A 14,175-nucleotide genomic window follows, 5' to 3' on the forward strand; every position below is an offset into this window, starting at 1 on the left:
CACAGTCGAGTACACTCGACTGTAGCTTTCTTACTTGTCAATATTTATTTTGTTTGTTTTTAATACCCTACAACGCAGGGGCAATTGAAAGAAAAATAAACCCATATGTTAAGTAACGTTAAGTTATACACATAAAAAACTTGTTATTTAGTTTTTATGAAGAGTATTCCCACGTCGTTGTATTTCTTAACGAGCATTCTGAGTTGTTTTTATAAAGTTTGTCGTGGTATGAAATTGGGTAAAATGCAATTTCATATAAATCTAAAAGTTTTTAGTTACATTTCTGTAGACGATTATGCAAACTCTGAATGCATAGGCTGCATTTTAAGCCTGAAATCTTTAATAAAATAGAAATTAAATGAAAGTCAAGATCTCATAGGGAACAACGTCTATCCTATAGGCATCCAATTTTCCAAATTAAATTTTTCGTTATGAATTCGCACTTACCGTCACATAATATTGAGCTGAGTAAAAAGAAACCCAGCTCGGACGTTGAGCGCATACCTTCCGATGGACCACAGAATCCTCGCGATCGTAAAGAAGGGAAAAGATATATAAAAACAAGTAATTAGAGAAGCAATTACTGTAATACCCAAAACTTATGCAATAACTTTTCAGCTGAGGATCAATCTAAGTCAACTTTTGAAATTATTGGCACTGCATTGTCATGGTTTATGGTGATAATCACTTTTCCCATCTCAATATTTATATGTTATTTTCGAGTAGATGAATATGATCGAGCTATAATATTTCGTCTCGGTCGCGTTAGGTAAGGATTTGTAAATTTAATAGTAATATTAACTGAATACAATTGATACAGAAAGAATGCTCGAGGACCAGGCTTGGTCTGGCATTTGCCATGCATTGATAGTTACCGATTGGTGGATCTTCGTACCAGGGTGGAAGTGATACCCTCTCAGGATGCGATTACTAAAGACTCAGTAACTATTAGTATCGATGCTGTTCTTTTCTATTGTATTAAGGACTCGATGCATGCCACAATTCAGATCTCAAATGTTCACGAATCAACTTTGTTTATTGCACAGACGACATTGAGGAATATGGTCGGATCCATGACACTGCATGAGTTGCTCATATCCAGACAAATATTGTCTGAGAAGATAACAATTGCTGTTAATCACGCAACGGAAAAGTGGGGAGTCAAAATTGAAAGAGTTGAATTGTAAGACATTAATTTCGTCTAAATGAGTTACAAATGTACTTGCAAACGTTCTTTTAGGAAAGACATTAGTTTACCGGAAAGTCTTGAGAGATCATTGGCTAGTGAGGCAGAGGCGTTGAGAGATGCTCGGGCTAAAATTATATTAGCAGAGGGAGAACTGAATGCATCGAAGGCCTTAAAGGAAGCTTCCGACGTGATGGCTGAAAACAAAATTGCTCTTCAAGTAAATATTTTTGGAATAATTGTGCTTTATAATTGATTATTAATTTCAAATTGCTCAGTTAAGGCATTTGCAGATCTTATCTTCGATTGCTCATGAACGCAACGTTAAGATCTTGTATCCTTTCCCTTTGGATATGATGAAGCCTTTTGAGAACAGTAACAGAAAGAAAGGTGGTGCAGCTGTGGGCTTTGGCTCAATTTTTCCTATATTGAGCTCCCGTGAGCACAATTTACCCAAGGGACAAGCTAATAATAATAAAACGTATAGCGATGAAGCTCCTATATCAAGCTCAGCCTTATGTCTGGCCTCAAATATTAGGGAAAATACAAAAGACTCTTCAGAGTCATAGGTTTTTATGGTTAATATAGTATTATTGTAATAGAAAATTCAAGAATATAGAATTTATATTTTATGTTTATTTTAATTTCACAGTCTTGCTTAGATTTTTAAATCTTTTTGATAGAATTGATTTACAAAAAATTTTTTATGAAATCGAACGACAATTAGTAATCATATTTCATAAATAATACAAAAACGGAAGAACTTTCAAGACTTAATTATGTCTGCGAGTGCCAAGAAAAATAGTAATAGGCCTAACGAAAATAGGCAATACATTAAAACATGTAATTAAACTGAAAATTAAATACGAATTAAAGTTGACTTCATTACATTAATTCTTTTATAGCTGAGGACCAACCGAAGACTTCATTTGAAATAATTGGAACTGCATTGTCATGGTTTATGGTGATAATCACTTTTCCCATCTCAATATTTATATGTTATTTTCGAGTAGATGAATATGATCGAGCTATAATATTTCGTCTCGGTCGCGTTAGGTAAGGACTTGTAAATTTAATAGTAATATTAACTGAATACAATTGATATAGAAAGAATGCTCGAGGACCAGGCTTGGTCTGGCATTTGCCATGCATTGATAGTTACCGATTGGTGGATCTTCGTACCAGGGTGGAAGTGATACCCTCTCAGGATGCGATTACTAAAGACTCAGTAACTATTAGTATCGATGCTGTTCTTTTCTATTGTATTAAGGACTCGATGCATGCCACAATTCAGATCTCAAATGTTCACGAATCAACTTTGTTTATTGCACAGACGACATTGAGGAATATGGTCGGATCCATGACACTGCATGAGCTGCTCATATCCAGACAAATATTGTCTGAGAAAATTACCAGGTCTGTGGATCATACGACGGAAAAGTGGGGAGTCAAAATTGAACGAGTTGAATTGTAAGAATTATATTCCAATTTATATCTGAAACATTCTGGTCGCATAGTAATCTTTAAAAAAAATTCTACGTTTCTCCAGAAAGGACATAAATTTGCCTGACAGTCTGCAGCGCTCATTGGCATCCGAGGCTGAAGCGCTGAGAGATGCTCGTGCTAAGATTATATCAGCAGAGGGCGAGCTAAAGGCTTCGCAAGCACTAAAGGAAGCATCCAATGTGATGGCTGAGAACGAAATTACTCTCCAGGTGTATACTCTGACCACTTGTGCATAATTTATAAAGCTAACGTATATATTCTTTTTAGTTACGCCATTTGCAGACATTATCATCTGTAGCTCAAGAGCACAATCTTACCATAGTATATCCATTTCCCATGGAAATGATGTCAGCATTTACAAATAGTGGTGGAGATGTTCCCAAAAAGGATACTGATAATTTCAGCGATATATCGTCGCGTGATGGTTCGATTTTGTTTTCATCTCTAGTATCATCAATTTTCAGAAGAACTCCTGATGAGATAACCCCAGCCACTTCGCTTATTAATAACAATAATGTAGAACATCCAGAAGTTAACGCAGAAAAGAAAATTGTTCCCAATATAATTGAATACAGTATATTCATTTTAATTAATTCGATGACCTTTTCCGAAGCCAATTTTGTATTGATTTATTTCATTTTCGCAGAGCTGGATGGCAACGCTAAATCAACCCAAACTGACTTTCCTAAGTAGATGTAAAAGTGGATACCAAGGGTCGTTTCCGGCTCATTTAGAAAACAAAAGCAAGCGCAAAATACTTGAACTGACAATAATAAATTATATGTGATTTTATTAAAGAAAATGTTAATGCTATATTTTTATAAATAGCGCTTCATTTTTGTTGTCTATTATTATTTTAAAATGGATTTGTCTATTTCCATTTCAAATATTCGTGAAATAACTCCTGTTTGGCAAATGCATAATGTGCTCATGAGACATGTTACCTGCATCTCATTCGAATGTTTCAAACAATGCTCATTTATTATTTAATTGTGCTCGGGCACAGAAGCTGCCACTAAAACTGTGTATGCTTGTAGCTGATACTCGGATTCTATAATAAACTTATTTCAAAGAAAGTTAAACAACAAAGAAATATAAAATTAAATGTACCAGAAATCTTAACTTTAGCTTCAAAATTACCTTGCTATTTTATTTATTGTTTTTCAGTGATTTGCGAGCCCGGAAGTGGAAATATAATAAGAGCTGTGAAAAAAAATGGTTGCTATATCTCTTTTAGTCCCTGAGTTTTAGGTGTTCATGACTATGGCGATATCGTCTCGGGTGTTGAGCTGATCAAGAATATATATCACTTCATGGGATCGTAGACATTTCCTTCTGCCTTTCGCATACATTTTCTGTAGGCACATACTCTTCAAATAACACGCGGAGAAATTTGGTACAGACAAGAATAACTATGGTTTCTAAGATTCCTGAAAATTTATTTAAGAAATACTTTTGTAAAAGCAAAAACGCCTACCTACTACGGATCGAAGTTATTAAAGAAATACTTTTGTATGGGCAAAAACGTCAACTTACTAAGGGTCGTAGTTGCTTTGGTTGACAATCTGGTATGTTTGCACTATATAGTATATACTGAGTGTAGTACCATATCAATATACCAACTATGTATTTTAGTATATTTTTGGTATTTTAGGATATTTATGTAGTATATTAAAAAAAATACCGCAATATTTTTTTTTATTCAAAATGGGTAGAGGGTATCTCATATTTGAGCACACTCGACTGTAGCTTTCTTATTGTTTATCCTTAATTTCGATATTTACATAGAATATACCATTAGATTTCTACTCGCAATGCTTTAATATTTTTTTTGTCGAGTGGATGGTTGTCACAGTCATGTTACTTTGTACATACATACATTTGTATATAAGCACATCTCTGGGTAAACTCAATGCGTGCCTTTCCCCCCTGGTGCGTGATCATGCCCAGGTGGGGCATGACAAACTCCGGCAATAACAGCAACACATGCATAGTGAGTCGTACAGCAGCAAACATTTCGGTGAGTTTGTAAAGCATTCGTATCCACATCTGGATTCACATTCTCTGGTGGCCTGGTCTGGTCTGGTGGTGCCTCTTCTAGTCAGCGATGCATATTCAAATTTGATTTATGCAAATGGCAAATGCAGCAAGTGGCAATGTTGGAAGTTTGCCCCTTTGCGTGCACTCTTTTCCCCCAGAAGTGGACAACTAGAGCCAAATAAGCCATCGCACATACATGCACGTATGTGTGTTGGTTAGCAATTCAGCTGGGATCCTTTAGGGTATTCTTTAATTCTTATTTAAACCAGAGCCAAAATGTTTCCATATCCGGAGAGGGCAAGTGGAACCTTGTGCACTTGACGTTTGGTCATTTCAGTTGTTATTTGATTTTCCCCCCTTTTCGTTGCAGTTGTTGTTCGTGTTCCCAGGAATCGGTCGGACACCGGCTGACACATGGCCACTGTGGCCGTAAATGTTCTGCCATCTGTTAACCCAGACGTTCAGCTGTCACTCCTAAGGGTTCATTTCGGTTTAAGGTTTTTCGGTCCAGTTTCGTCAGTTTTTTTTTCTTTTTCTGCTTGTCTTTTCACAGTTGGCTCGTATTTGACCTCAGCACGATTTTACTATCAGACTGATTTCTTTTTTTTTTTTTTGTGTGTTTTTATTGACTCGGTAACTGGCATTTTTTCATCTTCGTGTTAACCTCAGTGCCTGCATTCGATTTCATGTTTGTCATTGTCAATCTCATTTATCGACATTCGTTTATTGCCCAACAATTTGAATGGAAACTGCGAATATCGTTTGCACACTTCTCTATTATCTAAACTCTACAAGGTCGCACTATGGTCCCTTGGCATTCCTACCTCGTTTTTAGATTTGGCATTTTGACTTTTGGCAATTACTTTAAAATTCATTTCTACCCGATGTCTCCACAGAGAAATTTGTTTAGCTTATCAGTAATTGTTATTGTGTTACTTTGTGTTACATTTGCGAGCCCTAATAGTACTCCAATTAAGAGACCCAATGTCTTTAATTTATTAAACGACAATTTTATAAATAAAGAGGAGAATTTGCGGAAGATTTGATGAAATTGTAATCGAAGCTAGCTGTTAAATAACGTCACTCCAAATTAGAGATAACATCATGTTGAATATATGGCAACCTATATATTACGTCTGGTAACATTACAAAAATTGTCATTACGAATTAATTATAGAATGGTCATACTTGCATGTGTTTCCCTCTTCTTGCTGGGAACTTCAAAGTGGATGGTTGTGTGTCCATTGACAACAGCGATGAGCGGCGAATGGCAGTTCTTTAATTTGAATGATAGTGCCCTCAAATTAAGACTCATCTGCAGAACCAAGATCGGGATTGACGACACTGAAACATTTACTTTAATTTCTTAATTTAATTTAAATTTCAATTTAAAACTTGTCTTAAAAAAAAAACAACATTTGAGGGTTTTTAGTAAAAAGACAAATTTTCTCTTTAAGCAACTTGGAAATATTAAGGGTGTTATCTTTGCCTTGAGTTGAAATCATCTTTAATATTAATAAACTAGAATGTTTAATATTGCATATTAGAGATACGCATCAAATAAAACAAGGAAGAAAGTTAAATAGTGGACTCGACTTTGAGATACCTGATATCCATTTTTATTTAAAGCAAAACAAAGCGGTATAATTCTTTGAATGTACCAATTTCTAAAATATAGCGAAGGAGAAATTCGGTATATCGATATACTATTACATTACCATAGAGTATCATAGATTCAAATGTATCAAAGGCAAACACTCTAATAAAAACCCTTCTTAGTTTTTGCTTTAAATTTAAGTTTTACGATATTTAAGGTGGGAAGATAATGATAGCGGACTATAGACGATATTCTGCTTCAGCAACAATAAGCACGTCTATTTAACTTGGTGTAAGTGTCCTTTGTGCGCACTGAGCCGAGACTTTCAGTTCTTACTTCGCAGTGAAGTTGGAAACTGCCTGGTAATTGAAGCTATCGCAGCGAGTACAATAGACATGGACTCTCATATGTAAAAGGACAAGTTGTACATTCCATGCCACATGCGGTAAAAGTGTTGGATCGTTAGCTGTTCTTGCTGGCTGACTCTGGCTCTGATTCTGTTGCTCTGTCTTGAGGTAAGCGGAGGATGGTGTGTTGTAGCAATTGTCTATACACACAATGGCCGTGCACTCAAGTATCATAACTTGAAAGTTAAAAACCTGTAAGCTGTGATTCTAGCAATGAATTGTATGAACAGAGCATTGAGAGTAAAGGCCAAAGTAAATTTGTACCGACAAATTGTGCTAGCGCATGTTATTAAGGAGACATTTATGCAGGGACACAAAGGTGCTCGGCACTCAAGCAATCTGTAGGAATCTGGTCGGCATAAATTAGCTGCCAGGCACTCGCATTGTGTCAAAAGCAGATCCAACGACTCTGAAAACATGTGTCGGCGCTTGTCAGTCAGACGAACGGGCAGACAATCGTACTGAGGAGCCACTGAAATAACTTACAAACACTCAAACTTTATTCGTGACAAAGTGCCAGTTGGACGGATGGGCGGATGGAGAAAAGGCGGACAACTGGGCGTATACGCAACGGAACGCAATCTGTTTACCAGACGTCAAGGAAATGCAAATTGTGTGCCTGGAAAGTTCGTAGCCGCAACTAACTCGACTTCAGACTCCTCTTCGTCTTCTACTTGATAAGAGTTACTAAAATTTGTTTGCCAACAAAAACTGCTCAGCCTGTTACTGTTACCCCGTTGCGTAATGAATGGCGCCTCCTACGACGACACAAATGTGGGAAGTCACGAGTGTTGTGTCATGATGTTGGCTTTCGTTGGTTCTTGTTAAAAGTTTATATGAAGACTCATTCTATTTTGTTAGATTTTTTTTCCTTGTCAACATGGTCTCACTTGAGGCCTCTGTCTGTGTCTTTCACTGTCTCTGAATTTGTCATTGGCAAGTCGCATAAAGTTCTGAAATCTCGCAGACCGAACGAAGTTGAACTACAATTTCATTAACTAAGTGGCCGTAGCAATTAAGTTCGTGCATTTTGGAATAATATAAATTAATTAGAATATGCTAATGAGTTGCTTTTCGCAATATCAACGTGCGTACCATTGAGTACCCCTCTCACTCGCATCCCACACTACTTCCTCTCTGTCACCCCATCACTGAACTGGGCTCCATCGAAAGCCGAGTTAATTCACTTGAATAAATTAGCGAGCAATGCAGGCGAATGTTTCTGCGAACCATTTAAAGTTGTCGACTCGAGTACTGTTTAACAATTTTCCCCCTCCATGCTCTCCATACATACTTAATTCGTTCGGATACTCAAATGTCTCTGCTGGCATTCACCAGCCAACTTGACTAAGACTCTTTAGACTGCGAATTTGACTTCAAGAATGCCCGTTCTCTTCAGTGGAATTTTATGCATTGTACTCAATTAGAATGTTTATTAGTTGTACACCTAAGTAAATGACTTTGGTCTGGATTTGAATTGGTAGCTATGTGCAGCATTGGATGCTTTTAAGTAACAAAAAATCATAAACATTAATGGACCACTGTCCTTTCGAAAGGTAACATAAAGTGTGTATATTCGTGTGAATTACTAAGACATGTCTCTCGTTAAATTAGTTCATTGAAAAATAACAATTTTTTCAATAACGTAAACAAATAATTTTTGTCTAAGTGGTTTGAATATCTTTTCATTGTTTATTAAATAAAACATATGTTTGTTTTTGTTTATTACATATGTTTGTTTTTGTAAATAAAAAAATATATTTATAGTACAACAAGGTAATATTTTAAACATGTAAAAGCAATTTGTTTTAGATGAATACACCTAAGATTTACATGAATATTTTTTTAATCCAAACATGACATACTCTTGACAATCCCCAAAATATTTACACAAGTTTCGTTCAACTTCGCCTCATTTGCCACCAAATCGAGGATGCCTCAAACACACAAGACAGAAAGCAGGCAGCCCATTTGCAACTCATATCGATGCCAACAAGTTGCATCTTTTGATGCGTGTGGACGACAATTCATTACGTTTCAATGTCATTTACATGCAGACGATGTGATTGTCTGTCGAATGACATCATTTCGATGTCGCCAAATGTTCGATAAAGCCATTTCGAGCTGCAAACGACTATTGCATTAATTCGGGTCCACAAAACGAAATTCTTTGAAATTCGACAAGGTTTTTGCTACACGTGCAACCCATCTATGTTTTGCTGGTCTGGCTGATGGGTTAGTTGGCTGCCCCATTGTTGGAGCGAATGCGTCAGCCTGGAACGTTGCACAGCGATGCTATTGGCATTAGCAAGTGGCAAGTAACTGGGAGGTGGCAATGCGCCAAATAAAATGAAAAGGAATAAAAAACGAATTCGAATAGAATGGTGAAAACTTCACCAACGATTTAAACCAATTTTGGATCAGTCACAAGCGTCAATGAATTCGGTTTATGCCATTTTACTATTTGGCCATCTCTCCTGAATTGACAAAACCAAATTACTACAAAACTTGTCACACAATATGCGAGAGTTTTTCGCTTTGCCTTTCTTGTTTCTCAAAAAAGCTGATTGCCGCGAGTTCAACTCATGATTAAATAGCATCTGCCAAAGAGAATTATTTATAAAATAACCCTCTCGTCACGTACTAAACGAGTAATTTCTTTAGCTAATTATGTGGCAACAAGAGAATTTTGATAAAAATATTTGCCAAGAAGCTTTGCAATTCTAATGGAGGCGCTCATTTTGAAAAATAGCTCAATTCAAGGAACTCACTTCAATGAAGTTATTTGATATGGAATGGCCAAAGTTCTCAATGGATATCTCAATAATTAAAAGTTGAAAATGGGCAAAAATAAAGTCTAATTGAGAAGCATTCAGATTTCTGGAATAGGATATGCTTCTTTGATTAATATAAACGTTACTACATGAAGTATCTACATATGCAAAGCAAGACTAATTTCTTTTTTTTATACATAATATGTATTTGATAGTTATTTCGCTTAATTTGGCCGTGCAATTTTAAATATATCAGAAAACGATTAATAGAAATCTATTAATAATAGCCATACGCTTTGGTTTTTGTACAGTCTATCAACGATTATCAAATTAAATCAAAACCCAGTTAATGTTCGACACTCAACATGATCGCTATTATTTGGGTCGCTTTCGCTACAGCGTTGGTATTTGGCATCGGCCAACTTACCCAATGTTCAAAGGTTGGTCTACTACTACAAAATTTTACTACACATCCTTTAATGTTAGTTTAATATAAATTATTCTACATATTTTATTAGCCAAAAGTTCAAGCTTATTTTACCAAAGTGGAATTTGTTAATCAATTACCTGAGATACTTCAAATTAGTCACTATTTGAATCGTACCGACGAAAATATTACTGCACTCTATGTGAAATTCGATCTTCGGGAAGATATGGATCAATTAAATGGAATTTTCAACATTAAATTTCAACATGGTAAAAATCTGATGAACTATTCTACACTCGAGTTGAACTACTGTGAAGCGTTTCAAATGGTTCACAAGCATTATTTGGTCCGAATGGTATTTGCTGGATTAAGACGTGTTTCTAATCTACCTCTGAAGTGTCCCCTTCAAAAAGGTAAACCTATTTAAATTTTGTTAAAAAAGTATGAAAATTTAAAAATTGAATTTTTTATAGGATATACAATACTATGTCAATGGATTTACGATTGACAATAGAGTAATACCAAGTTATTTGCCACAACTTGCTTTTAAAGCAGAGATAACAGCTGCATCAAAACAACGTAACATTGTTGATATTATACTTTTTGGTCAGGTGCAACGAAAATAATTATATTGACCAATATAAATTTTAAAAACATATTTTCAATAAAAGCAAAACCGCGTGGTATTAATTTTAAAAATAATAAAATGAAATTTTCAGAAATCTACATTTACATATATCAATATACTATTAGGCTCAAAGTATTCCATAGAGATAATAATACACCAGAATGTGTTTACAATCCAACAAAAATACAAAGGTTTTTTTAACAAGTATTTTGTATATTAGGCGAGGCGAAATCAATTTGATTTATCGCTATTTGAAACAAAAAAAGAGTTGTCGACTAGCAATTATCAAAGTAATATTATAATTTTCACATGCCTTGTACATAAATTAGGCCTCGCCCATTCTGTCGATTTCGCAGACAGATATTTAAAGAGCCGCTTGAGGGAGGCCTATCAAAAATGTATAGTAGGAAGCCAATCGACAATTATTTAATATAAGTGCATAGGCAATTTAAGAAGCATCTTTAATATTTTAATCTTGCTTTAGGTAACCACATACTGCTTTGCAATGCATAAACAGTATCAGAGGTAACAAACTTAATCAGAATATTAAAGAGAGTATAGTGTGACAATTAATATTAAAAAGTAAGAAAGCTACATTCGAGTGTACTCGACTGTGAGATACTCGCTACCCATTTTAAATAAAAGCAATGTATTTTGCGGTATTATTCTCAAAATATATTAAATATACTGCAAAAATACTAAAAATATACCAAATGGTATATGTGGTATATCGATATATATATCCCTATACCCTAGTAAGTATGTATGTAAAAGTATTTCTTTAATAATTTCGACCATTTTTTATCTGATCGCAGCCAAATTATCAGGAATCATAATCACTTTAGTTGTTATTGTATATACGAATTACGCTTGTTATTCGCGAGGGCGGAAGAGGGCGTGGCAAAAATTTGAAACAAACTTGATCTGCGGGCAAACATAACAAATGCTGTCGAAAAAAAATTATAGCTCTATCTCTTATAGTCTCTGAGATCTAGGTGTTCATACGGACAGACGGACAGACACACTGACGGGCATGGCTAGATCGTCTCGGATTTTGACGCTGATCAAGAATATATATACTTTATAGGGTCGGAGATGCCTCCTTCTACCTGTTACATACATTTCCTGTCGACACAAAGTTATAATACCCTTCTACCCTATGGGTAGCAAAGCAAAAATGGTTGCAAGCAAAAATAATAAGTGAAGTCATTAAGGACTGCAATATCCACTTTTAATATACAATTTTTTTGACATTATAAATACTAATTCTTAGCAAATGGAAAAATAGCATTTTGTTGTTCGAGAAATATATACACTGTTAAAATAAACAAAAGACCAGCCAACAGTTAATCGTCGTCATCATCATCATCGGAAAGCAAGTCGGATAAGCTCAAGTCTGAGGAGCGTTTCTCGAGATTTTCAGAATCTCTGGATCGACCCGTCGTAACAATCGGTAGAGCGTACATTCTGAGAAACATTGAGACTGTATCACGAAAATCCTGTTCTGAGCGCTTCATTATTGCAGCCGCATGATGATTGAGAGGATCATGCGGATTCGGATGTCGCAATAATTGGGGCAAAAATGTTTCAAATATGTTAACCAAGTCATAATTGGCAGACCATGCCTGCTTGAAGACATTCATGCACACCAGTCCGGTGGTAAATTCAATGTTCGGGTGCAGAATCTTTGTAACGAAACGCAAGCGAGGCGCCTTCAGCGGATACTCCTGTGGCATGGCGACATTAACGATCCATAACCCGCCCTCATAGGCACTGCCCATGGGACCCACGAAACTCACATCCAAATTACTCATGTCATCGTCAATGACCGTTTGATACCCCGCAGCCAACAGGCGGTTCACGTCCCGGTTCAATCGGCGTCCAGCCATCGGCGAGGTTGTGTTCACGACTAAATTGGCCATTTGGTCTCCTGTTAATTCAAGTGTGTCTCCGAATCGGAACTACTGAGATTTTGCGTGCATTCGTCTGTTCCCAGCGGTACCTTCAAAAGCATTCATCTGCCGAAGAGTCAATAACCGTAATTATTCAAAGGCTTTTTATTTTCCTCATTTGGAAATCGACAAACAACCAAAGAAAACGAGTAAGCAAATATATACAAAAATAAATTTAAGCAAAATAAATACTTACGTATAAAAGAAACAAAAATTTTGTTAATGCATTACTATTTGATTGAAATTATTATATCTATGCCTACTTTTAACAACCGGTTCAAACGATCTCTTCTATCACATCTGAAAGTTAAGCATTTCCATTGTGTTTGTGGCTTATTTATGTTCCTGGGTCTTATCCAAGTTTGGCGCATTGCGCACAAAAAAACACAAATAAATAACAGTGCTTGATATATGCAATATCGATGCGAATATACCCTATGCACGGAATTCAAAGTGCATTCAGAGCTAGACAAACTTTTGTCTAACGCAGAGTAAAAATATAAAATAGCAAAAGGATTTAAGGCATAAATTTGAATATTAAAAAAAGCATTTAGTAGTATTTACCTTTAACTGCTATAATGATTTGCATCAGTATTAGTATTTGTTAATTGTAGGGTAAATAAAACATTTTGGCACCAGGCCGAAAATAATATTCGTTAATTGCGCGTGGGTCAGATGCAAATTTTTGGCAGCGCTGCCAATTACTTGTCATTTTCTCAGGGTCAGTAAAGTAAATATTTGGGGCCTTGTAAATTTCGCCAATGACAATGTCTGATTGGTTTAAAGTCGTACATGTGAATACCTGCAGTAAGACTCCGATAAAGGATTGTCCAGTGTATTAAAGCTAAATGGACTTTAACAAAGTACTGCAAATCGCTGCCATAGCAAACAGATATGTATACCGATAGAAATATGTACGAGTGTATCTAGTAGATACTATCAACGTGCACACATTGCATACATAACTTTTCTATGCTATTTTGTAGCTTTATCTATTTGTGTATATGTATGCTCTTCTGTAACTGCTGTGTGGGTGAGGGTGTTGTCAACTACAATATCAAGTGAAACAATGGTAAATAACGACTAGAAAATTGCAAAAAATGTCAACGATGTTTCGTTCATTGCTCAAATTCTTGCCCCTGACGCGCCATTTTTGTGTCCATTCCTCAAACTCCCCTTCAACTGACTCTCTGTCTGTCTGACTCTCTCTCTCTCTATCTGTCTATCCTCTCTTTTTCTGGTTTACTCTTTCCCGCTCCTTCACTCACTCATACTCTATGACTCTCTCTGTCTGTGTGTCTGGAATGCGCATTGTTGCAGTTTTCACAGTTGAGTGCGTTCATTGTTTTCGCTGTCATCGCTCCGCGTTTACAATGAATAATTAGAATTCGTTGAAGGTTTTCACTTAAACACCTCGTTTGTCGTTAGCTCGAATGGGTATATATCACTATTTTATTTGATAAAATTGAAATGTATTTTCCGCTCTTTTTTTAAAGGAAATTGTCAACTGAGAATTGTCGAAATTTATCATGAAACTTCAAATGCATTTTAATTCGATGTAAAGATATTGCACCAATGCACTTAAGTATCATTTCAATCTATTCATATAATAAGATTACAGGGTATTTACAAGTTATTCGCATTTGCTGTCAAAAGAA

General features: G+C 35.8%; 2 protein-coding genes across 6 annotated transcripts; one reads left to right on the top strand and one right to left on the bottom strand.

The window, feature by feature from the left end:
• The first annotated feature begins 344 nt into the window (after window positions 1-344).
• LOC133837698 (band 7 protein AGAP004871-like) lies at window positions 345-3,527 on the top strand. Of its 5 annotated transcripts, XM_062268550.1 has the most exons (7): window positions 1,832-2,029; window positions 2,092-2,242; window positions 2,294-2,418; window positions 2,518-2,656; window positions 2,736-2,901; window positions 2,960-3,266; window positions 3,339-3,527. In XM_062268550.1, exons 1-7 carry the CDS (start codon window positions 1,966-1,968, stop codon window positions 3,383-3,385), a joined length of 999 nt encoding a protein of 332 aa, XP_062124534.1. In that variant the 5' UTR covers window positions 1,832-1,965; the 3' UTR covers window positions 3,386-3,527. The 5 variants fall into 5 exon arrangements, with proteins under 5 accessions (XP_062124530.1, XP_062124531.1, XP_062124535.1 ...); XM_062268546.1 differs by lacking the exons at window positions 1,832-2,029; window positions 2,092-2,242; window positions 2,294-2,418; window positions 2,518-2,656 and adding exons at window positions 345-564; window positions 619-769; window positions 821-1,183; XM_062268549.1 differs by having other exon boundaries at window positions 1,835-2,029; window positions 2,294-2,656.
• Window positions 3,528-11,768: 8,241 nt separating this feature from the next.
• Window positions 11,769-12,848, bottom strand: LOC133838160 (uncharacterized). The gene is made up of 2 exons (XM_062269157.1): window positions 12,714-12,848; window positions 11,769-12,583 (listed from the first exon to the last, which is right to left on the bottom strand). The coding sequence occupies exon 2, from the start codon at window positions 12,485-12,487 to the stop codon at window positions 11,912-11,914; it is 576 nt and encodes a 191-aa protein (XP_062125141.1). The 5' UTR covers window positions 12,488-12,583; window positions 12,714-12,848; the 3' UTR covers window positions 11,769-11,911.
• Between the last annotated feature and the right edge of the window lie 1,327 nt (window positions 12,849-14,175).

This window comes from Drosophila sulfurigaster, chromosome 2R, assembly GCF_023558435.1.
Source record: "Drosophila sulfurigaster albostrigata strain 15112-1811.04 chromosome 2R, ASM2355843v2, whole genome shotgun sequence".
Lineage (NCBI taxonomy): Eukaryota > Metazoa > Arthropoda > Insecta > Diptera > Drosophilidae > Drosophila > Drosophila sulfurigaster.